The 24,914-nt window shown below is 42.0% G+C and overlaps 1 protein-coding gene across 1 annotated transcript; it reads left to right on the top strand.

Annotated features, from left to right (window-relative positions):
• Nucleotides 1-430: 430 nt before the first annotated feature.
• Nucleotides 431-23,625, top strand: LOC119884210 (echinoderm microtubule-associated protein-like 6; the record flags this gene model as incomplete). The annotated part of the gene is made up of 13 exons (XM_038694676.1): nucleotides 431-719; nucleotides 6,216-6,314; nucleotides 6,402-6,470; nucleotides 7,803-7,988; nucleotides 8,826-8,961; nucleotides 14,930-15,003; nucleotides 16,314-16,441; nucleotides 17,916-18,053; nucleotides 18,170-18,311; nucleotides 18,394-18,508; nucleotides 21,652-21,864; nucleotides 21,948-22,115; nucleotides 23,520-23,625. Coding segments are annotated over 13 exons (1,863 nt in total), but the record flags the coding sequence as incomplete, so codon positions are not given.
• Nucleotides 23,626-24,914: the final 1,289 nt, after the last annotated feature.

Genomic DNA, 24,914 nt, shown 5'->3' with positions numbered 1-24,914 from the left:
TCTAAGTTAAAAACATGCCACTGATAAACGTATAAAATACGATACGAAACCCCTTAAATCAGCGTGTAGTTGCATCTCTGAGTTGTTATCAGTTTCATCTCAAAAACTATTGATCCAATATTTTACAAAAGAAAATTAAAGATTCTAAAGAAAAAGTATATTCTCCAGTGAATCATCTCACAACCACTAAGATTTATCTGGTGACCCTTTGGAGGGCCCTGACCCCTAGGTTGATAACCACTGGACTAAACTTAGTTTAGTACTCAGAGTACTTGTGCTTCTGATACTTTAAGTACCGATGGTATGTTTGTACTTTGAATGCAGGACTTTTACTTGTAACTTGGGTTAATGAAGGAAGTCCTCTGATTGGTCAGAAATCCTCACCTAATCAAATGCAAGAGATGTTAAATGTTTATTTTTTTTATTGAAGTCTGTTATCTCTGGCTTTTTATCCTCCCTTTTCTCCCCCTCTACCTTCTGTCTCTACCTCGCCCCCTCCTCTCTACGCCCCCTCCACTCCTCTGTCTGCTTCTTTGACCTTCCTCTCCTCCCCCGACAGCCTGGCGTTGCACCCGGAGCGCTCCCTTGTGGCGACCGGTCAGGTGGGGAAGGATCCCTATGTGTGTGTTTGGGACTCCTTCACCGTCCAGACCGTCTCTCTGCTCCGTGACGGACACACACACGGCATCGCCTGCCTCGCATTCAGCGCGGACGGACAGGTGAGACACACACACGCACACAAGTTTCATGTTTATAGTGACACACACACACATAAATTACACGTGATTAATGATGCGTAAAATGATTCAACCAGCAGACCAACAGATGGTTTTTGTCATTAAAGGACACTCGTGCATCAACCGAAAGTTCATAGAATAATAGTGCTTTACAGACACAGTGAGAGCAGGACAGAAGAGGGGAATGAAAGGGAGAGAACCAGTGACGGGAAAGGACAAAGTGGAATGATGATGATCGTTATTCATCACTTTGGTTCAGTAACTTCAATTTATAATAAGTTTATCAGTGTTAGCATGTCAAGGTTGTAACACAGGGTGTAAGGTTAAGTAGAGTTAGATGGTGGTGAGGGTGTTACAAAGAGTAGTATGTAGTGATGTGCAACACCACTTAATTCCTATACGATCCAATACCAAGTAATACCCAGGCTGGTATTGCCGATACCAATTTTTTTAACATATTTTATTTCTAGTTTAATGTTACCTCCCTTATGAGAGAAATAAGGGGCAGGCTGTAGCCTTACCAATTCAAAATAATAGCTGCGTAACGATAGACATCACACTACTGTCATATTCTTTAATAAAATATTCTGCTCAGAACCGCCGCTTTATAACATCATCATATTATTTTGACTTAATCTCAGATGTTTAGCGAAGTTAGCGGTGTTGCCAAAGTATGTCACTGTCTTTGCACACACATCACACACAGCGTCATTATTACCTTCACAGCTAAAATACAGCCAGACGTGACTTTACAGTCGGCCAGAGTCAGTATTCAGTCGCGGGAAATGTAAAAGCGGCTCACTTCAAAGAAGCTCCGTCACAGAGCTGTAGCGCGAGCATGACTTTGACAGGCGGAAGGAGAAGTAGTTCCTATCAACCGAGTAGCCTAAAATTAGACCATCCTGGTGACATTGAGATACTTATGATAAAACACACACTCACTTCAAATGACTGAGTTTAGATATCGATCCTTTTATATGAGTATCAATCCTAGAGCAGGAAACGTTGATATCAGAAATATCGATAATTTAGGATCGATCCGCACATCACTAGTAGCATGGTGTTGGGCAGAGTGAAAGACTGGAGCCCCGTCCACACTACTGCGTTTTCATTTTAAAACGGGGACCTTTTGCTACGTTTGCACCTCCCGTCCAGACTAAAATGGCGAAAATGAAGACCTAAAACGGAGAAGTTTGGAAACGCTGCCGGCCCCGTTTTTCGTTTTAAAACACTGGAGAGCGTTTTCGTGCGGACGGGCAAAAACGGAGGACTTTAGAAATGATGGCACAGACGCTCACGTTTGGCTTTCTGATTGGGTCTAATAAGTCATGCAAAGTAGAAACAGGATGCTACTGACAGAGATTTTGATTTGGTACTTTTATTAAAATATTTTGTGCCGTGCAAACAAACACTTATAGCCTACACTTGTACTGTGTATGTTGCTGTTTACTTTGCAACGACTCCCAGTCTGTTTTCTGCCGCCAAAGCCGATTTTAACTCCCGTGTTACATTCAGTCCCAGCTCGTTATTGGTCCATGCAAAATAAATCTGGTGCGGTTCTTCGTCTGTAGCACTTTATTCTTTCGCCAGATCTTCTGTAACTATGGAGTAGACCATCTGCTTCATGTTTACACCAGCACACACATGCCCGGTGTACCTGAACGGCCACTAGCTGTGCGTTTTAATATAGCAATGTAAAACAGGATATAATGAGAATTATTAGTGTGTTTAATTGGCAGGGTAAGATATGGGGTCAGTGTAGTACAAACAAACCTAAGGAAAAAAATAACAGTTTTTAATGTTGTGTTTGCACTGTCAGGTAATTTAATTGTTACTTTGCTGTCTGTGAAGTTGTCATCTGATCAGATTAATGTAGGAAGTAGTATTAGTGTAGTGTATTAATGTATTTGTATAAAGTAACTTTATTTGAGCTTAGATCCCTGGTATGTGGTAAATTCACTTGGTTAAATTGAAGCAGTCATTGGTGTGTGTGTGTGTGTGTGCAGCCTGTGCAGACCAAATTGAGCTTGTGCAAATATTTCCATCACACAGTCACCTGCAGTGTTCTGGCTGATTTATATTGTGTGTGGCTCCATCATGTCCTCCCACTGACTCTCTACTGTGACTCAGTTCATCTGGTGTAAACGTCATCCAACGAACGTACTTTGAGTCACAGTGAGTTTACTGGAGGCATCTCATCTGACAGCAGTGTGACAGACAGCATATACTCAAAACATGTATCATCAGTTCAGTTGTTTTTAGACAGGTGTTCAATCTACTGATCACCAAGAAACCACTCCCTCCATCTCCCACGTTTCTCCCACGTCAGTCAACCTGTGAAAATGAAACACAGTTCAGTCATCAGAGAGCGGTATTATAAACAAGTCGACTCTGGCTGTGAGTGGGCGGCACTCTGAGTAAATGAGTTTTCCTGAGTCTCTCAGTGTTTTCAGCTGCCTTCACACACACAAATACAAAGTAGTTGTCGGTCTTTGGCCTCTCGTGAAGCTCGCTGTGTGAGTTGTGCTGAACATGTAATTTAAATGCTCATTTCCTGTTGAACAGTTTCTTCAAATACAGAATAGCTTTGTTTGCAGTATGCGTTATTGAAACTGTTTTAATACGACAATAAAGGCTGAGCTGGCAACACGACTGGCACTGCAGTCCTGTAATCTGTATAAACAGATATCTGTCTTGGCCCGGATATCCAGATAACAGCAACACTGGAAGCCCCAAAACATTATAGATTGCACCCAGAGTCGTGTAACTGCACTTAGTAGTAAACAAATCGGTGCATCTGTTTCTGCATGCAAACAAGCTTGATTGGCTCTCGCCTAGTTGTCACTCACACTTTGTAAGAGGACGTTAGCATGAGTTTTTCTCAACTTTCCCCTGTAGTGCCGCTGGGCTCCTTTTAAATCTCAGCGGGTGACACCGGGCTGCAACGCCAGGTCCCATTCACAGTGAATAGCAGCCTAAAGAAAATGCAGAATATTCTGAATATGTGGTACACGGCATTTAATACAAGGCTTACAGTGTATAATGGTCAGCTTATAATACTTCTGGGGCTCGGTGCATTTCACAAGGAAAGCCAGTGAGCTCATATGTTTCTGCTGCTGTTTTGGCTTTCCTCCTGCCTGTGCATTCTTTGTGGATTTATCCTCCTTCCTCCTTTTAATGTAGGTATCCAGGAGATTTCTCCATCTTTTCATTGTAAGTTGCTCTGTCAGCTAAATTCCCCGACTGTAAATCTTGTCTGGCAAAGCCTTGTGTGTTCAAATCCTCCTGTTACATTCACATACAACTTCACTTATACAAACAAGTCGGTCCTCCTGAGAAAAAACCCACAGCATCAGTCATCAGCAAGTTAATCAAATACGACAAATGTTAACGTTCAAGTGACTGAGCCCGCTGACAGCCAAAGCAATTATGACGGGAACAAAGGAGGAAGTCAGGTGATGTTTTTATAGAGCAACAAAGTCACAAAACGTCAGACTTGAACACGGGACACCACCGTTTTAGCAACTTATCTCTTATTTAGCTTTTGTTAGCATAAAAATAGTATTCAAAGTTATCCAACAAAATTAGCTTCAGCAAAGTGAACTTTACATCAGTATTTGCAGAATATGCAAAAGCAGATTTGAAATGACTGTTGGGGTCATTGCTGTGCTAGAGAGTTGGAAGTAAAATACATGGAGTTTTGTTTATTGATGATTCTCAGGACTTATTCCTTTCTGCCCAACTGTTAAAAACAAATGAAAGAAAATCAGACTAAGTGGTGAAGTGACTCTGTAAATGATCCATCCTGTTGTGTCGGCAGTTTTTGTTGCTGGCCAGGACTTCAGTCACCATGACTTAACAACTCTGAGTAAATCAGAGTCAACACAGAATCTATAAAATAATCATAAATCCAACTTAATAATAAATCAAGGGCTTTGGTGCAGCTGATTTATTATTAAGTCGGAGTCCGAATATTCTTCTTAACCTGGAACACTTTATGTGATGTTTTCTATACCACTGCTGCACTGCTGCCGTTCAGAAAATTCAGATTCAAAGGTGAGCATCAGCCACAAAAGTTCTGATTTGGTCCGACTTTGACTTCACGTGAGAAAAGAAGATGCAGAACATGCTGTTAACTTGATCTTATTCAACAGAATGCCATCTGAAATAAAAAATAACATGGGAGTTGTGGAAGAGGATGGATTCAGTCAGTTTCACTATTCATCACGGGACTGGGATGGGGCTGGAATAAAAGTCAACAGGAGCAGTTGTTATAGATGAATATGCAGTTCTACTATAAATAAACACTATTTTAAGATTTTTTTTTATCAGGAACAGGACCGGACAGGAAAAAGATGACATCGAAGCTCATTTCTGATCCATGATCTGTGGATACAAAAGTTGAAGCCTAAACTAAAAGAAGATAATATTTAAACCACCAAACCCAAAAGTGGATTGAAGTTTGTTGCCTTTTTGTTTTTACAGTGCAATTGGGCTTTGCAGAAAATTTAATGTAATGTGGATTGCATTTTTTATTAACATAACAAGGAAAATCTAGCAAAGCGTTAGTTAAGGGAGGCAACAAAATCAAACTCAGCCCACAATCCCAGCTACAAAAAGTTTTGGAATCCGTGCAGTAGATGGCTTCAGCCGGCAGCGGCTGCAGCTTATTCCTTCGAGGCAATTGCCTTCATCATTAAATCCACAAAAAGTGCTTCTTTTTGCCACCAACATCAATCTAAAAAAACAGATAATCAAGGACAATTCTCCTTCTGAAAGCTCATGAGAGTCAGCGAGTTGTTGCAGGAAGACGCTGGTGGAAACTTGAGTCAGAGTTGGAGAGAGGAGTTTGTTGTGTTGGAGTAACGTTTGGAATTAAAAGTCTTGCTAGCAGCTCCTTTACATACACAACAAACTCCTCTCCCTCGTTTCCAGCGGCGTTTCCTGCAACAACTCGCCTCTCACGAGATTTCAGAACGAGTACTGTCCTCGAGCTAGACTTCAGTTTCCAGCAGTTTGTCACCGGGTGTTCCTCTGCTGCTGTTTCTGACTAATCAATGTCATTTCTGTTGTCATTGATGCCTGAACTGTTCTGGGATGATCTTTGCTGTTGCTCTCTCTCTTAGGTATTTCAAGTACGCACGTAGAGGGCAGAGATGTCCCAGAACAGAAACATACTGCAAAACATGACTTACTGCAGATTAAATGAAAGTTTGTTTGATTAAAGTGGTCCTGACTGAACTTTAATATTTATTTCTGTATCCACTTGCAGCAACTTGTGCATGATTAAATTTTTATGGATCTGTTTAAGCAGCTCAAAGCACTTGGTTATGCTCTTCATTACCATAGTGACTTCCCAAAGGAATAAAAAAAATCCTAATGTATATCTGTTCTACTGTAGAAAATAGCCTTTTTATATTCATGTTTTGATGGGTCTTTCCATTTATAATAGTAATCGTTTCTCTCTCTGGTCTGTAGCGGTTAGCCTCGGTCGGCCTGGATGCCAAAAACACAGTATGCATCTGGGAGTGGAAGAGAGGGAAGATCCTGGCTACAGCCACCGGACACTCAGACAGGGTGAGAGAAAGAGACAGATTGAGTGTGTGTGTGTGTGTTGGGCTACGTAAAGTGCATGTGTATGCCAACTTCTCTTCTTCCCTCCAGATCTTCGATATCTGCTGGGATTTGTTTCAACAGAACCGCCTAGTGAGCTGTGGAGTCAAACACATCAAGGTAATAACACAAATTAGTAAACACACTAGGGATGTTGATTCTTACGTTTCTCATGGTTCAAGTTGTCATGTAATACGCTCAATTGCAAAAGAAATCCACTGTACTTAACCGAATAATAGACAACGTGAAGTAAAACTTCCATTAAAGCAGAATGTGAATATCACGTGTGCAGTGCTGGAAGTGGCCCGATACTTCTATATTTTTCTCTGTGGTTTACTGTGACTTTATCTTGCATGCCGTCACTTCTCACAAGCTGCCGGGACTCTTTTCTGTCCTCTCCATATCAGGTTCTCTGGGCGATTCATAATGGCCCTAAATAAACTGTATTACCCAGGGGGCGCTACGTTATGCTCACGTTTCCGCTCTCGCTTGCCTGCTTTTCTCTGTTGGCGGCTAGGCTAACATGAACCTTAAAAGGCCTGGCTGCAAAAGGTAGAAAGAGAACACGAACAGAGTCCGATGATGACGACACCACAAAGCTTCAAAAGTAAAATCCTACCAGCTGCTGATCGCTTGTGTGACATAAAGTAGACAGAACAGAAAGTATCCGGGGATTCTAACGTGAATATAAGGAGCTTAGGGAACCTTATCAGGAACCTTTTGTTGAAACATATTCAACTTTATATAAAGTTGTTGCAGTGGTCAATGTCACTTTTCGTAAACTGACCAATCACAGCCTGGATGGACCGGGACACTAAAACAAGGTTGATGCATGAATGGTTATGAGTTAGTACTTATCATTAACACATTAGAGACTAACCACTATGTAGAGCATTATCTTATAGGATTTATAGGATTTAATGAATGAAGAAAACCAACAAAAAGTATTAATGTATAGCTATATGTTTGTCAATGAAATTAATTATAAATAAATCAAATTTTCATTGCCTTATTGTCAATGGGCTCAAAACCCACTTAGAAATGAAGCACACGCCTGTTTTCTCTGTTGTTGCATCAGCCACTATACTGCTTTTATTAATGTGAGGTCTCTGGGTCAGATTCAGCCCTGTGCGCGCTCCCGAGCCTCTCTTGTGCTACAGCGCCAACACAGCAGCTAACGACATGCAGTCCACTAACACCATAAAACAACCGGCTCACAGCAAAACACAGGCTCTATGTAAGGATACAAAACAACAATAAAGGCTTATGTGCTGAAGACCAAACAGGTTCAGATGATATCAAGTAAGAACACAGTGAGCATTAGTAAAGCTGGAGAAACACAGAGAAAGTCACGTTAGCTCGCAGGCTAACACCGAGCAGTTGCTAACGTTATCTGGTGCAAAGTTGTAACGTTATCACTTCACCAACTAACTGTGCCGTCTCTCTTTGTAGTTCTGGTCTCTGTGTGGTAACTCTCTCACTCCAAAGCGGGGGATTTTCGGGAAGACGGGTGACTTGCAGACCATCCTGTGCGTCGCCTCAGCCAAAGATGATATCACATACTCCGGGGCGCTCAACGGGGACATTTACGTCTGGAAGGGACTCAACCTGATAAAAACAGTTCAGTCTGCCCATGGGGTGAGTCTCTTACCTGCTGACTGATTGTTTTTATTTTAAGTCATATTTTCCTTATCTTGTCTGCTATGTTTCAGCAATATCAGAGTTTTTCTGTTAATGTACATGTTTTTATTTTGTTTGGTCCAATCCCCATAAGAAATGATTTACTGTCACATAGGACAAAACAGAAAGACATAGGACAATGAAACAATAACAATAATTATAACGATATATTATTTTTTTCAATAACAATATAACAAATGTTCAGTAAATATTCTATAAATTTGTTGGGTAAAAAGGACTGAAAAAAGCTTTTACTTAATTTTACTAGTCCAAATTTGTTGACAAAGAATTTATCATAATTGTTTTGAAAGGTCTTCCTCAGATTTGTGAAGTGATCCAGTGTTTGGCATCAAGAGTTGACTATAAAGAAGAGTTAAACCACAATTAACCATCTGGTTTCTTCAACTTTCACTCAGGAGCAAAAATCAGCCTTTAAACACAAAAGAAATAACAATTTGATACTTCGATACATCGTGATAATTATCGATATCTGAAGATATCATGATAACATTTTTGACCTATATTGTCCAGCCCTAGAAAGACAGCAGATCTTCAAAATTGATCAGATCAAACTAGGAATTGAATCCTCGGAAATGTCACACATGTTTTTGAATTTTAAAACACTGGAGGTATACATGAATATGGAGTAAATTTACTAAAAGAATAAGAAAAACAAAGCTTTGATCCAAAATATTAGCTTGGGTACCATCCATTAACAACCCAAATTGGTAAAAACATTGGCGTAGATGATAGCTGTGTGAACATACGTGTGTGTGTGTGTGTGTGTGTGCACAGGCTGGTATCTTCAGCATGTATTCCTGTGAGGAGGGTTTTGCCACAGGAGGCAGAGACGGCTGTGTCCGGCTGTGGGACGTTGACTTCAGACCGATAACCAAGATCGACCTGCGGGAGGCCGAGCAGGGATACAAAGGTACCAAACGAAGCAAAATACAATCAGACTAAACATGACATAGCGTCAACATCAGCCTGGCTTTAGAAGACTCTCAAAGGGCCACAATGATGTGCAAAACCAGGGCTGAGTTCAGCGCAGACAAAACATAGCAAAACATTTTTTTCAACGGAAACGGTGGTTCCCTGAACACCCTGCTGTGTACACAAGCGCACTGAATTTTCCTGCCTTTTTAACACCGTTGTGTTTGCTTGTCACAGCTGATTGGGTAACACCTGTGACACACCCACCAAACAGGAGAAAACATAGTTCAAAGCCCGAAGCAGAACGTTGCGCAACGTTGCAAGGAAATGTCGTTCAGTCCGAAATGTTGTAAACCGATGCAAAACGTTTTGAGATTGAACTCGCCCCAGGATCATGGGTAACGCTCTCCGCTGGCTCTGATTATTTACAAGTAATGTTAGCATAGTGAGCAAAGCTAAGAGTCCTTGAATGCCTCCAGCTGTCTACATCTGTATAGATCTGTGTTTGTGACCTGGAGGCTTTAAGTTCCCATTATCAAGCTGAATGTTGCATACTGGACCACGACTGGCTCCTAAACAGTTGTGATGTTACTAATTCCTGCAGGCATACGTCCAGTAAAGGCCGTAGAATTTAGTAGGGACATGTCTTTACCAATATCCAGCGACTACTGAATTGTCAATTGTCATTCTCATTCTTGTCATAAAGAGCCTTGGCTTCGCTTTTTAACGCCCTGGGTGCCCTTTAGCGTTGTTTTTGCACGTGCAGGGCTTCACTGGACAGTTAGCACCAATACATATGCAACGTCCAGTTTTCAAAATATAACTAGTGGTTAATGTTGTGAAATGTCTCAGTTTGGTTAGGCAACAAAACGTCTTAGTGAAGTTCAGGAAGATGTCATGGTTTGGGTTTAAATAACCTGTTACTGTGACTTACATTACGTAACTTACATAACTAGAATCAATGTTAAATGTAAATGCTTCGTATTTGTGTAGCGTCTTTCTAATCTTTGCGACCAATCAAAGCGCTTTTACACTACATCGCATTCACCAAGCTCCAACATTCACACACGTTCATATTCAAACAGCCACCAGGGGCAATTTGGGGCCCAAGGACATGCAAACTGGAGGAGCCGGGGACTGAACCACAACCCGCTCTACATCCTGAGCCACAGCCGTCCATGTTGACTTTTTGTTTCACAGGGGAGAAACAGTTTTTGACCCATCCGGATATGGGGTTAAAAGTTATTTAGCCATCTACTGAAAGAAGGAAGACATCTTTTGAGTGTGTGTGAGACCTTTAAACCTGTATGTCTCCTGTTAATGAGAGCGCTAGCCACTCTGACTGGCTACTTACGTAAATCTTTTCTTTAAACATCATTTAACCTGAATAAACACACTTTTTAAGTTTAAATATCTCTTTTCTAAAGGCAAACTCTGCACGTCACCTCCAGTCTGTCTCCTGGAGAACAGAATAAAGACGAGAGAAAAGGGCATTTTGAAATCGAAGACTCTTTTGTAAGTTGAAGGTTGTGACGCCTCAGTCTCGTCTTTGTCTTAGTCCTCCTTTTAAAAACATGCAGAGGAGGCTGAAAGCTTGAATTCTTCACCTCCATTTCAGTCCCTCTCAGTTCCCTGTGAAGATGTTTAAAGAGAAGTTTAATTGTCATCTTCGGTCTTTAGTTAGAGATAAGATGACCTGATTTTCTGTCTCTCTTTTCTGAAAGTGTTTCAGTAACAAGGAGAGCAGAGGTGTAAAAGTTTGTCTTCTACTGTCTTCAGTGGGCGAAGGGATGACCTGATTTGGGGGGAAAACCCAGAGGTGGTGAATGTTTAAAGCCCTCTCTTCCTTTTTACTCCTAAATGTCGTTCCCCAGCAGGAGATGGAGATGCATTACTTTAGAAAATGCTGTGGGGTGAACCATTAAGCCCCCGGCCTCCTTTTTGTGGCTCCTCTCTGAAGATTTGTGGGGAGAAAGTTAGAATAGAAAAATGAAAGGATTGAGGCAAAGGTTCTGTCGTCTCTGTTCCCCGTCAGAGTTGGAAATTTCTCATTTTGGAGAAGTTGGAGTGGAAGGACAACGCCTCCACCTCTCGAAGTGCAGAAGGTAAATGTTACTTCTCTGCAGGACGTGGCTTCCTTTGTAACAAGCTTTAAGGACAGTAAAGGTGTTCAGTTTTTACAACATTAAGAATGTATGACAGTGGTGGCCAGTAGGAACAGAGGAATCAATAAGGGACACTGAAACTGGAGAAGAAGTGAAAAAATTTTATTGACAGGCTCAAAAAATGTGCAACAAAGATGTCCTGGTGGAGAGTCCTCAGAGCGGGCAGGCAGGCAGCAGAGACAGAGTGCTCGTGGAACAAAGCAGGCAAACGGAAAACTCCTCACTAAGGAACCAAAAACTATGACACAGACGAGAAAAAAGACAGGAGTCAGGAGCAGAGCAAACAAGTGACTTAATGACAGTATCCAAGGTGAGGCCATGCTGTGTGTACCACTGATGTGAACAGACTATCTGGCGAGGAATGGAGTGTTGAGCCGGTGTTGAAATACTGGAGGTCTTGATTATGGATTGGCCGTCGTGTAGACGAGCCACCGGTGATTAGACGATTGGAGCTTAGGGAAGAGTGCCAGGAGTGCCACGCCCACAGACACTCAGCCGGATCATAACGGAAGGTGTGATTTGTCCTGTTATCAGCCATGCTGGTGCTGTGGCTCTAAGGGTCTGTTGGTCCACCACTTTGATCCAGACTTGAATGATATTTGATGGATTGCCATCAACTTTTGTACAGACATTCATGGTTCCCAGAGGATGAATCCTACTGACTTGAGTGATCCTCTGACTTTGCATGTAGCGCCACCATCAGGTCAACATTTGAATGTGTCCAGTACTTTGGATTATGGACAAACATCTGCCGAATTAATGAAATTCCCATCAGCTTCTGCTGTACTTTATGTTTACTGCTTACACTTATGCTTTTGAATATTAATACAGTGTTTCCCACAGAATGAGGAATGCAGGAATGGGGGTGCAGTCGACTTTTACCAGCGCTGCAAAATGTCATTATGATGCCATATCCCCATGACATGACATGAGCTGGCGGGAGCAAAGCAGTGGCAGGCGCCGAGTCAGGTGTTATCCCGAATTTTGCATGCCTGGTGAGAATTGCATGCACTTCCAAATAGATCTACTGCTTTTAAACACTATAAAATCGTTTGTGGGGTTCATCAGTGGTGATAAATGTATATATTTCATGAACGTTTAGAGTCGTTAATATTTTATTACAATTAGCAGAAGTATGCATTCCTTGAGATTTAGCAACGACTTAAACATTTAAACAATGAGCACAGCAAAGTGTCTGAAAAGGTCCTAAACAGATGGATGCATAATTCTGCAGAACAGATGTTGTAGGCTACCTGCCGAGATTTGCTTTCCACCTCTTTTCTCAGCGTAGGAGCGTTACCACACGCGAGGTGCGTGCAATTCTCCGCAGGCATGCAGAATTTGGCAAAACACCGGTGCACGCAGTTGCTTTTCTCTGGCTGCACAAAGTGTGAAACACCTTTTTGCCTGATCATTGTTCTAAGCTCACAGTAAGCTCACAAAGCCTACCGGAGGCAGATTGTGGCTGACTTGACGGCGCTGTTTAAAGTCGCCTGCAGCTCACCTAACTCATCTCAAGTGCACCTACTGAGTACCAGCTATGTACAGCGTGCTAACTTCGACAGCTGTATTCTAACGTTACCTTAGCCATCCTTATTGGCTAGGCTCCTTACATGCTTGCTAATAACTTTTTTGAAGGTGGGTCTCTGACAACGGCGTTGTTTTGGACAGATTTGTGCATTTTGAGCCCTTACAGCCTCTTGCGCTCTGTCGAGTGACGTCAGTAAAGTCTGTGAGGGTTCAGGGCTTAAGGCTTAGGGGCCATTTTCTTCTCCTCCCTTAACATTTCTGCGGTGTAGGGAAATGGAAACAAGCTCCATGTGGAGAAGGTAAGGGCTTATGCTGCAAAGAACTAGTTTGTAAGATGCGTTGTCTGACCAATCAAAAGGGGTTTATAGTTGATTTGAACAGCCACAAACTGGAAAAATCACCTAAAAAAACTCACAGAAGATTATTCTGGCCTTTTAACAAAATTTAATTATCCTTATTTGTGTTACATGTTGCTTTTGTCCATAAAAAGAGATCCGCTTTAATGGACAAGTCTACTTTTACCATAAATGAACATCTCTACTGCTTTGTAGAGCCTCAGATTTAAAAAGCTCTGTTTCTATTGCTGTTAGAGCCTGAATGAACTAAGAAATGTGTGTTTTTTTTATTGGGTAAAAAAGGATTAATTTTGATGACTGATATCTGAATTCCTCTTCTGAAGCCTTTCACATGGAAATGCATACCTGTATTCACTGTCAGAAACAAGAAAAGTATAATTTGTCATTTGTTTCTGGCTGCACTCCCGCACTGCTGACAGATCATTGGCTCCTCAGAGCCTGAAAGCCTCTGAGGAGCACAGTGTCAAACAATGTCAAAATGAAATGAGAGGAAGGCATGATCTTTTTTTTTTATCCCAGTTCTTTCCTCTGGGCGGTTTAGAAGTGATTTGTTAAGGTGAGGATTTCCTATCTGCTGCCTTCTGGCTGCTATAAACACTTCTGAGATGACATTTCAGAAAAACCTTCCTGAGCCATTCTTACGGTGCAAAAAGTGTTTCCCAATTATTTCCAATTTGCCTCTTAAACTCCTCCGGTATCAGGTTACTTCGGCTCATGAACCTCCAGGGAAGAGTTTCTAACAAAGTTACAGGAAACATCACACGCTGATTCATGCCACAGCAGACGCTCTAATAGGCGAGCGCTGCGCTGCTGAACGGCTCTGCTAATTAAATTTCAGATGCCGGGGAACAGGAGTTTGACGGTGAGGCTGGAAGGTACTGAGAAAAGTGTGTGCGTGTAGCTTCCTCCTCTGACAAACGTTAAAATCTTTCCTCTAGCAATGAGTCAGTCTGCCTTTACTCCACTATATTATTTAATAGATTTAATTGCCATTTAATTTGTAGATTTAGATTATTAAAACAGAATATAAATCAGCTAATTAGTGGTGGTGTATTTTTATAGATTAAGCCACCCAGCAGCACCTTTACTGGCTGCTACACTGAAGTGATGAACACATTAATAACTCAATAATTTTAGTCCCATAATATAATTTACATTATTTTGCTAATACTTTTGTCTTTTGCTTTAGTAAGATTTTGAATGCAGGACTTTTACTTTTAACAGAGTATTTATAGACTGTGGTATTTCTACTTTCCACAGTCCTGGCTCTGTGCAAAAACACCTAAAAGTCTCAGAGAAATGGCCTCTTTGTGTTACTCTCCCTCCACTGCAGTCTGAGGAAACAAAAAGAGGGAATATCGTTTCCTGCTCATTAACTGGAGTTGATGAGAGCTGAGAGGTCGAATGAGAAAAACCTCCTCATCAATACTCATCGATCTGACGCCGCCTCTCCCTTTTCTCTGGTTTCCTGCCGTTGGAGTTTTTTCTTTACCTCTCAACAATACAACTTTCTCTCTTTCTTTATCCGCTGCTCTATATTATCACCTTCTTCCTGCTTTTTTCATCTCTCTCCACGAACTATTTTTCTGCATTTCCTCATCCTTTACTGAGTATTTCCTTTCAACCATCTTTTCTCACTAATTTCTTCCACCACCACCTTTTATTTCTTTTCCTTTAATCACTTTCTTCTTCTTTCTTTCCAAGACTGTTTTTCTCCCCATCTTTCTCTCTTCTTTCTTAACCTCCCTATCTCCTGTCTTTCTTTCTCTTCCTCTCTTTTTTCCGGTCTGTCATCTTAAAGCCTGTTGTTTACTGTGGCTTTTTGTTACAGTGTTCTGTTGTTTCTTCAGAGATTTTGACAGTTTTTTTTTTTTTACGGCTGATTTAATCCTCCTCCTCCTCCTTCCTCCTCCAGGTCTGTCTATTCGTAGCGTCTGCTGGCGAGCCGACCGAATCCTGGCAGGAACGCAGGACAGCGAGATCTTTGAGGTGAGAAAAAGGATAGGAAACAGACACCCGGCTTCATGCTGTTCCTCCCTGCAGAGACGATTTTTCAGAAGAGTTTTATTTTGGTCCAGTAAGCAATGCCTGTTGAACTCTGGCTCCTCACATGCTTTACCTCACTAAAACCAGTAATACAAGTTTATAGATACCATTCAGTGACATTCATATGAAACCTAAAAGCCCATATGTAAAGAATGTATTAGTAAAATAATCATGAGACACAGAGCTTTCAGTAATGACCGCCATGTGCAGTGACTGACTAAAGCAGGGGTATTCAATTAAAATTAAAATTATAATTAACACTCAACACATCTTAACAAAAAGCTTTAATGCCTCCTCTTCACTTTCATTCGTCCTTATATAGCTACCACTTCCCTACTTCCTCTTGTTCAGTGAGAAACGTGAGCTCTGGCTAGGATTGGTGATATATGAGATATTCTGGTTTTGAACTGCCCGTGGGAAAAATGTACTGTAGGCCTACATGTAATTCTGGGTTAAAAGCCATGTGAAGTCTCTCCTCTTCGTCTCCTTGGCAGTGCTTATCGGAATGCACAGATTTGATTGGCTAAGCTCCGGACAGATGCATTTCCTTGTGACTCCAGCTGTGTACTGAACACTCACATGAGATTGACATCAGTCGTCTCACCCTCTCAAAGAAAGCATGCATTTCCTTAAAAACCATTCCTGGTACTCTTATTTACAGACCAGTTGACCATTTAGACTTGCAGGTTAAAGCTGAGGCTTCATTTTAGTGTAGCTAAGTACTCACGCACCTACAGCTACACACTGAACCTAGCCATCTAAATTAGGCTGGTTTTAACGAAGACATATTTACCAGCAGTCATCGTACTGGAAGATGCAATTACCACATTACATTAAGCTGACTTACAGTATGTGTCAGAGATCACACGCCTCGGGAGCAACTAGGGGTTAAGTGTCTTGCTCAGGGACACATTAGTGGATGTGTCACAGTGAGGTATTGAACCAAGATCTCTCACACCAAAGGCATGTGTCTTATTATCCACTGCTCCATCACCACCCCATAAATTTGAACCGCTGGACTGTTCTGCCATATATATTTGTTTGCCACAGCGAGCCAGGGTGTGAAGAACTAGTCCACACTACAGAAGATGATTAAACACAAATCACTTGATTTCTGCATCAACAAGGCTCCGCTGGGAGTTGAACCCAGGACCTGTTTTAGGAGACAGGCGCAATTATGCTATGTTTCAGTCTGATTTAATGTTGAAAAGTTTAGGCTCAGTTTTAACTTGTGTCTGTTCGCGTCTGTCCAGGTGATGGTGAGGGATCGGGACAAGCCGCTGCTGATCATGCAGGGACACAGCGAGGGTGAGCTCTGGGCGCTGGACGTTCACCCCAAAAAGCCTCTGGCAGTCACCGGCAGCGACGACCGCTCCGTCAGGTCAGCACAGGAACAACAATTTAACCTCCTTACACATTAATGTACTGGGAGGCTCCCAGTACAACCACAGGCTGCAACAGGTGGACTGTACCCGCTCCACTGGAGGAATCGCCTTGTTCGTGAGCGTCCCTGTGATAGATAATGACAGAGGGAGTTGATTTCTACTGTGCTTCTGCTCATCTCCAGCATCTGCGCGCTGTTTTCTGTCAGCAGCAGGAGGTTCCTCAGAGACCAATTACATATTATATAATGAGATAAACACACACAGTCAGCTGCACACAGGTGAAAATGGAAACAACAGCAGTAAGGACAAAAAAAGATGCTGACATGGTTGCTGTCGACGCACTTCATGCCGCTCCTGCAGCTGGTTGGTTCCCTTTTTCATATATATTTTATTTAATTGACCCTTTGTCTCGTTCGTCAGGCTTTCCGTTTAGCAGATTTCAAAATGATATAAGTCTACTGGACCTGCTTTAGAGGTGGCCTGAAAGTCGAGATCAAGTTTCTTTATTGTCCCACACGGGGAAATTTGTTATGAAGCAAGAGATCACATAATGACAGAGATACAGACCTATAACGACATTTGTCCTGGTGTTGTCTTTTTAATGGCGCATCTCCAAAAAGTTCTGGAGACATATTTTACCACTAGGAGTTCTCCTAAATTGCGCTAAAGGCTCCAGCTACGTTTCTGATTCAGACCTGTTCACAAAGCTGCTGAAAGCAACTTTTACTGAGGAACTGAGAGCCAAGAGAAGAGGCTGAGTTGACCATGTTGTCACGGATGATATCACCATTCATGTTTCAAAACGCTGAGTCAGCGAGGCTCACTACCTGCAGCAGCTGACTCACTGAGACTCAGGATTCCTCTGGACTGGTCCTCTGATTTTTAACAGACTTATACCACCAAAAAGACAAAAAAAAATTAGGTCACATTCAAACCGACTTGCGTGAAAAACACTGCGCTCTCACAATCCAATGTCATCCTGCAAAGCTCTGCAATTAGCCAATCAAGTACACACAATGCAAGCACACAATTCAGTATTGTCCTCACGAATCGCTGGCCAATGATAAAATAGCTGTAAAACCCTGTATTACAAGCTGTTGTGCAGTGTGTTGGCGTCTGATAAGTCTAGAGATGAACTACCTGGATTGCATTTCATGTGCCATCGCTACCTTAAGCAACACACCCGAACTAAGGCAGCCCCCATGTTTTTGTCCCTGCTTACTCTTAGACAAAAAACTTTAAACTTTAAAATCAGGTCGTCACTTTTTCTCCTCTAAGTCGGCCAGTCAGGAGCTACTTTTAGATTTTTGTGAAAATGGCCACTTGGTGTGTAGAGCACAATGGAAAACAGGGCAGACTCAATAACTTTCTCTTTACAGGTTCTTAAAAGGTCAGGCTATGGTAAAGTTAACAGGGATTTATTAATTAATTGTGTAGCTAGGCTTAAGTCTGACTGTGTGTGTGTATCAGGTTGTGGAGTCTGGTGGATCACGCCCTCATTGCCCGCTGTAACATGGAGGAGGCGGTGCGCAGCGTGGCGTTCAGTGTGGACGGATACCAGCTGGCTCTGGGCATGAAGGACGGATCCTTCACTGTGCTGAGAGTCAGGTGACACACACACTAACAATTCAACAGTTTTCTGAGACAAACAAATTGAATTGAATCTAATACGGCTTTGTTGTAAGGTGGAATGAACCAGGTGTTTTTCTCTCTGTCTGTTTTAGAGACATGACCGAGGTGGTTCACATCAAAGACAGGAAGGAGGTGATCCACGAGATGAAGTTTTCTCCGGATGGAGCGTACCTCGCTGTCGGCTCCAACGACGGACTTGTGGACATCTACGCTGTCGCCCAGAGATTCAAAAAGGTAAAGATGGACGATTTAGATGAACTATCTATGTATAGAAACTCTCACAGTCTGACGGATCATTTCCTCTGTCTGTCTGCAGGTGGGAGAGTGCAGCAAATCCTCCAGTTTCATCACACACCTAGACTGGTCTCTGGACGGCAAAATCCTGCAGACCAACGACGGAGCTGGAGAACGCCTCTTCTACCGAATGCCTAGTGAGTCTCTGCAGATTCAGCGTTCAGCCTATAGTCGCTCAAATTGTAAGGAATTTCTTAGAAACTAGAGCTGCATTATTTTCCTTTTTACAGTATATGATGATACCTGATGTCAGAGTACAATTACATGCTGTACTTAAAGGCATTAACTCATTCAGAAACTACGTTTTAATAAGAATATTAGTAAAATTAATTATTCTCACAAAATGTTGTTAATTTGAAGGAAAAGTCTTAATGTTATGAGATGAAGTCGCAATTTTACAAGAAATGTTTTAAGCTTATGAGATTTATATTTTAATATTGTGCCGTGAGAGCAGCCCATGCGCCTAAAGAATAATGTGGATCACTGGAAGTTATATGTTTCACCAATAAGAAACATAGTATCTGTCAGACCCAAACACAGATCTAAGTAAAAGACAGTTTATTCAAAAGAGGTTTAGTTAGGGGTTTGAGGGAGAGGCTCCCTTCCTGATCCTGGGAAAGGGGAAACCCGAGGTTGCAGCTGGCGGACTGGGAACGGGGGAATGACCAGGCTGCGGGCGGAACAGAGAGCTTTCTGGCTGGCGGCTTGCTGAGGCTTGACGGTGGTTTTCTGTGGCAGAGAGAGAGACAAGCAGAGACAGACAAACAAAAACACACCAAGCTCACCAAGCTGGGGCCTCGTGACATTATCATATGTTTTTAAATATTAAAATGAAATAAAGCCAACCGCATCACAAATGCGTTGAAATTAACTAGACAGTCCTGACAATGAAAGTTTGTTTCGAGTGCACTCCTGCCTTTAGTGAGTCGTTTATATCCCAGCTCCAGCCTCACACACCTGTAGGTCCATTCCTGTCAATATTTAAAGAAATTCCAGAGAGTTTCTAAATATCAGTTGGGCTTGATGTCCGAGAGTGGACCTGAAAAAAATCCCCTCTTCGATCCCAAGTCATCTTTTGGAGAGTGTGTAATGATTCCAAGATACACTGTTATGTACAAGTGAACACGCACACCCAGTCAGATTCATGCATGTATTCATAAAGTGAATAAAGGGTAGTGTGGGGTAAGACGTCCCCCCCTCAGCTCAATGTCTATTTGCTGACACATAAAATAATATTTTATAGGGTTTTTATAGGGACAGCCATGCTTAGGGTAACATAATATAAAGTAAAATAAATACCTACACTTGAGAAGTTAATTGGTATTTAATCAAATGTATTTTTTATGGAAAAGGCATTTTCCGCATGGGGTAAGATCACTTTAATATGTGCAAATTACAGATTTAATAAACTCTAAGTTGCTGGTTAAAAGCAAGAGGATTATAGACCATGTTGTAGAAATAAACTTGCCTTGCCTTATGTTTCTGATAATTTATTTATTTATATTTTTTATTTAACTAGTGAAGTTGCAGAAAGTCTGAGGTAAAATATGTGCATGCCAGCTAGCTAGAAATGTCAGCATATGTGAGCTTATAACCTCAGAATTTACCTCAGACTTTCTGATATTGAAGCTGTTAGAGATGTTGTGACATTTTATGTTTTAGTTAGAATTTCCGTGGGGGGGGCGTCTTACCCCATGTTACCCTACTCGTATTTCTCCAGTGTACCTGAGAAAGGAGGCGACAAACACACACACCTGACACAGTGATGTGAAAAGACAGAAAAGAAGCAGACGGAGGGAAGAGGCTGACTGCGACATCAGATATTTTAAGACGGACTTATGGAAATGTTGAAATCCTTTCCTGTCCTGGTTGGCGATCCCTCTGGTTACCGTGGTGACGACAAGTTCTGAGGGCAGCAAACACTCCTTCTGCAGCTAAATTGTATTTGCTGTTTTAATAGAGAATTCAGTCAATAGTTTTACCATCATGCGCAGAGCATCCTCCATCTGATTTCATGCTGCACGCTGCACCAGTACTTTTCCACACAGTGAAAGGGGATGCTTATGTTGCTGACGAGTTGGAGGTTTGCAGCCTGTCGCCTGCGGCTCTCCATCGAATGTGGCTGCTGCTGACTTTTCCATTACTCCCCAACACATTTATAAGTCATCCGCTGACAGAAAAGAACATGTTATCTTGCTTTGTCGACGCCTTTTGATGAACGATCACGGTCAGTGCCAACATTACTGACAAATACACTGTGGCTGCTTCACAATATAATCCATCCCTTTGTACATCCAGGTGAAGACTTGTGGGAAATGTTGTGGTAGCATTAGCAGTAAGCAGGCGAGTGAATAGTAAACAGCGAGGTTGATATCAACAACATAAAATTACACTGGGTTACCTGCTGCATTACCTACTTTAAAGACAGGTAAATGAATTATTTATAATTGCATATTGTAGGTAGGTAGGTTTATTATGACAATATAACAAGTTATAGAGTGAAACTGTGTTTTGTAACTCCCTTCTGCTACATAGCAGATAATATACATTATACAGAATCAATTATTAAAAAAATCGTAAACAGAAATAAACTATAATTAAAGGACGAGTGCTGAGGATGAATTGTAAGTCGTATGCAATATAAATTCATTAATTGGCTTTTGCAGAAAAAAATCCATCCATCCATTGATTTTCTGCCACTTATCTGTTGCTGGGTAGCGGCGGTAGCAGCAGGCTATGCAAGTTAGTCCTGATGTCCTTCTCCACAGCAACATTTTCCAGCTCTTCCTAGGTGATCCTGATGAGATATATAATCGCTCCAGCGTATTCTGGGTCTACCCCAGAGAGGTGTTATTGCAGAAGAAATGCCAGTTTATGATTTTAAATGTCAGGACAGAAAAGGAAAAGAAAGAGAACGATTGAAGGACATTCAAAGGAAGGAAGGAAGAATAAAACAAGACTGCAGGAGACTGTGTGTGTGGTGCTGATGTAATAAACTATCATTGTCTCCACACAAGATTTCATTCACAAAACGTCCAACAAAAGAAACCAGCTCTGCGACTGGATTCAGAACACATTTCAGCTTGGACAATTAAAATCTGCACCATCCACACATTTCTATTTCTCTCTTCAGTCTCTTTCAAGTGATTTTTATTGATAAAATGTGCAAATAGGCTGTTTTGTTATCATTAGCATCTACAGAGAGATAAACCGGTGCATGCTAATGCATGGTATTTCTTTGAGAGCTGCCATTCACACACTTTTCCTCCTTCTCCTGCAGTGGGGAAGCCAGTTGTCAGTAAGGAGGAGGTGAAAGGTCAGTGCTGGGCATCCTGGAGTGGCGTCCTGGGCTCAGAAGTCAGCGGCATCTGGCCTAAATACTCTAATCTAACTGAGATCAACGCTGTGGACGCCAATAACGCTGCTGCCGTGCTCGTTACCGGAGACGGCCTCGGCCTGGTTAAGCTCTACCGCTTCCCCTGTCTGAGGAAAGGTCTCTATCTTTCTTTCTTTTTTGTGTCTTTTATACTTTCTCTCTCTCTGTGGTTAACCGGGAGCCATCTTGTTTTCTTCAAGGAGCCAAATTCAAGAAGTACATTGGTCACTCAGCCCATGTGACCAACGTCCGCTGGTCACATGACCTGCAGTGGGTGCTGACCACAGGTGGGGCAGACCACGCCCTCTTCCAGTGGAGGTTTCTACCAGAGTCGGTCATGAACGGAGGACTGGATATCAACATACAAGGTAGGGAAACAAGGCAGAGTTGTGTATAAAATCTTGTTACAGTGAAGAACAAAATAGAGTAAGAGTACTTTACAATACAGGAGAAGCAAACAGTTCTTCTCAATTTGGTTCCAGGTTTTCTTTAGTATTCTTTAGGGGTTCTCTGCGTGTCTTTGAAGTGGACAATGATTTAAGTAGGCTTTGGAAGTCTTATGAAAGTTTCAAGGCTCTTCAGGTTGCCTTGAACAGACCTTACCAAATCTATAGGGCTGTCCACGATTAAGGATTTACTTAGTCGAATCAGAAGCGTCAAGTCCTGCCTGCAAACGTCCTGGATTGGTTTCAGATTTTCTTGAGTAGGCTTTGAGTGTCTAAGTGGGAGTTTTAGGTGTCCTGGAAGTGGTCCAGAGTTTTTGGGGGTAAACTTTTGTGAATGTTGGGCTGTTGGTCCATGGGTCTCATCAGGGTTTACGCTCCCTTTTTTTGTAGGCTGTAGAGGTGTTCATGAGAGTGACACGGGTCCCATCAGTGGTTCCAAGTTGTCTTGAGTAGACTGTAGCAGATATCATGAAACTTTAAAGTAGGCTCATATTGGGGCCTACTTTAAAGTTTGTGGAGTAGCATTTAGGGGTCTTTTGAAAGTCCCAGTGGTCCAAAAGTGGTTCCAAAGTTTCTTGAGTAGCCCTTAGTGGTCATGTGACAGTTCCCATGTGTTATGGATGTGATTTCAGGTTTTCTCAAGGCTTCAGAGGTTTTCATAATTGGAAAATGGCTCACTTTTATTGACGCTTCAGAGTCAAGAGTTACAAAGGTACTGCAGATGGTTCCCAATTTTCTTTTTCTTTAAATTTCAGAAATCCTTGTGAGATTTACCTCTAGAGACCTACGTGGTTCTAGAGGTTCATAATGGGGTTTAACATAGATCGCCCCATTCACCAAATCAGGGGTTTAGATCAGGTGTTTTCAAAGTCTGAGACTGTGGGCCCCCCCTCAGACAAAGCTTGGAAAAAGGCTAACCCTTCCTCCCAGTTTAGTTGCTTAGTTTTGCTCGATTTCATGGATTACTGGGATTGTTATCATGCTATTTGATCCCGTAGCCATTTAACAGTTTGTTAAATGGCTACGGTAACATACAGTATATTCAGACTTCACCGAATAGCCGACACAAAAAAGGTCTGTCCTAAGGCATTTATTAGTTTTAGTCTGACTCTGGAAAAGACAGCAAACTTCCCCAAAACTACTGTATCTCTGAACTGTTTAACCAAATCACACACATTTAGGCTGTTTAGGCATGTGAGCTCCTTTTTGATAACTGATGGAATATTTTTTTCACTTCCATTCACTGAGCCTCCTGCTTTGAAAACTCTGGTTTAGATGACAGTTGAGTTAAACAGAGCACGTTTGTCTTCTGCGTCTCCTCTGTAGAAAGTCATGGAGACTCCAACGGGGAGGAGTCGGACAGCGACGTGTCGGATGTCCCGGAGCTCGACTCCGATATCGAGCAGGAAACCAGATCAACTACGACAGACAGGTAAGTTGCGGCCGTCTGGGTTGTTTCCACAGTCCCTGAGCGACGCACTGAACCCTCAGCTGCTCCAAAGTGGTTTCACAGAGCAGCTTTGGTCTGAATGTTTTTACAGCTGAGTGTGTTTTAATGGAGGCTCCTCGTTCGTATTCCCACCAGCCACAGGGCAGCAGTGCTCTGTGCTGTTGCCATGGCGATCCTAAAACACGCCTTATCTCCGATACCAGCCGCTGCCTGGCAGACGTCCCTGTAACTGCTGTTTGCCGGGCGCCGCCAGTGTCGTGACAATGTGCAGTTTGGAGATAGAGCTCAAAGTGTCTGTATGTGTGTGAGAGAGACAAAGAGAGAGACTGCATGTGTGTTTATATTTATCTGTAGCTCCAGAGTTTAATTGGAAAGAGCAGGAAAACATGGATTATTACTTCCCTTTTCCCTGGCCTGCCTTCCGTCCTTCCTTTATTTCCTAGATTTCCTTCTCCCCTCTTTCTTACCATCCTTCCTCCCTAGATCTTCTCTCCTGTTTCTTCTTGCCCTATTTTTTTGTCCTTGTGTTTCCCTTCATTTCTACAATCTTCCGCCTTTATTTTCACTCTGTTTCTGTTGGTAGCACTGTTCCACCGCTTTGGTCCAGGCTGAAATATCTCACATATACAGTATTTGATGAATTGCCAGAAAATGTTTCCCAGACGATAAATCCTAATGAAATTGGCGATCCAATGACATTTCCACTAGTGCCAACATGAAGTTGACATTTTTGCCATTTAATTACACGTCTTGAAACCTACTGGATTAAAGGGCGTGACATTTTGGACAGATCTTCATGGTGCCCAGAAGATGAAGCCTAATGACTTTGGCCATCCCATGATTTTGAGGGCCCTACATTTTACACATTTTCACTGAAATATCTCAACATCTACTGGATGGACTGCCATGAACTTTGGTTCAGACATTCATGTTAACCTCAACCTTTACTGTCCCTCTGACTTTTCATCCAGCGCCACCATAAGGTCAAAATTTGACTTTATCCAATACTTTTATTCATGTTCCAAGTGACATGACATCCCATCAGTCTTAGCTGTAGAAGTGTTTGCATGCCAACATGCTAAACTAAGATAGGGAACATTGAAAATATTATACCTGAAGAACGTCAGCGTGTTAGCATGGTCATTGTGAGTATGCTTCATGCGGACGTTAGTATAATACAGAATCACAGAGACGCTGATATGACTGTATACACTGTTTCTGTTGTAAATAAATTACTCTTATAATTAATGTTTAACTCACACCAACTCTGA

This window comes from Micropterus salmoides, unplaced genomic scaffold, assembly GCF_014851395.1.
Source record: "Micropterus salmoides isolate LMB-PRFRI ecotype aquatic unplaced genomic scaffold, ASM1485139v1 Ms_hic_scaffold_3276, whole genome shotgun sequence".
NCBI lineage: Eukaryota > Metazoa > Chordata > Actinopteri > Centrarchiformes > Centrarchidae > Micropterus > Micropterus salmoides.
This window is presented reverse-complemented; position numbering and strand designations above follow the sequence as displayed.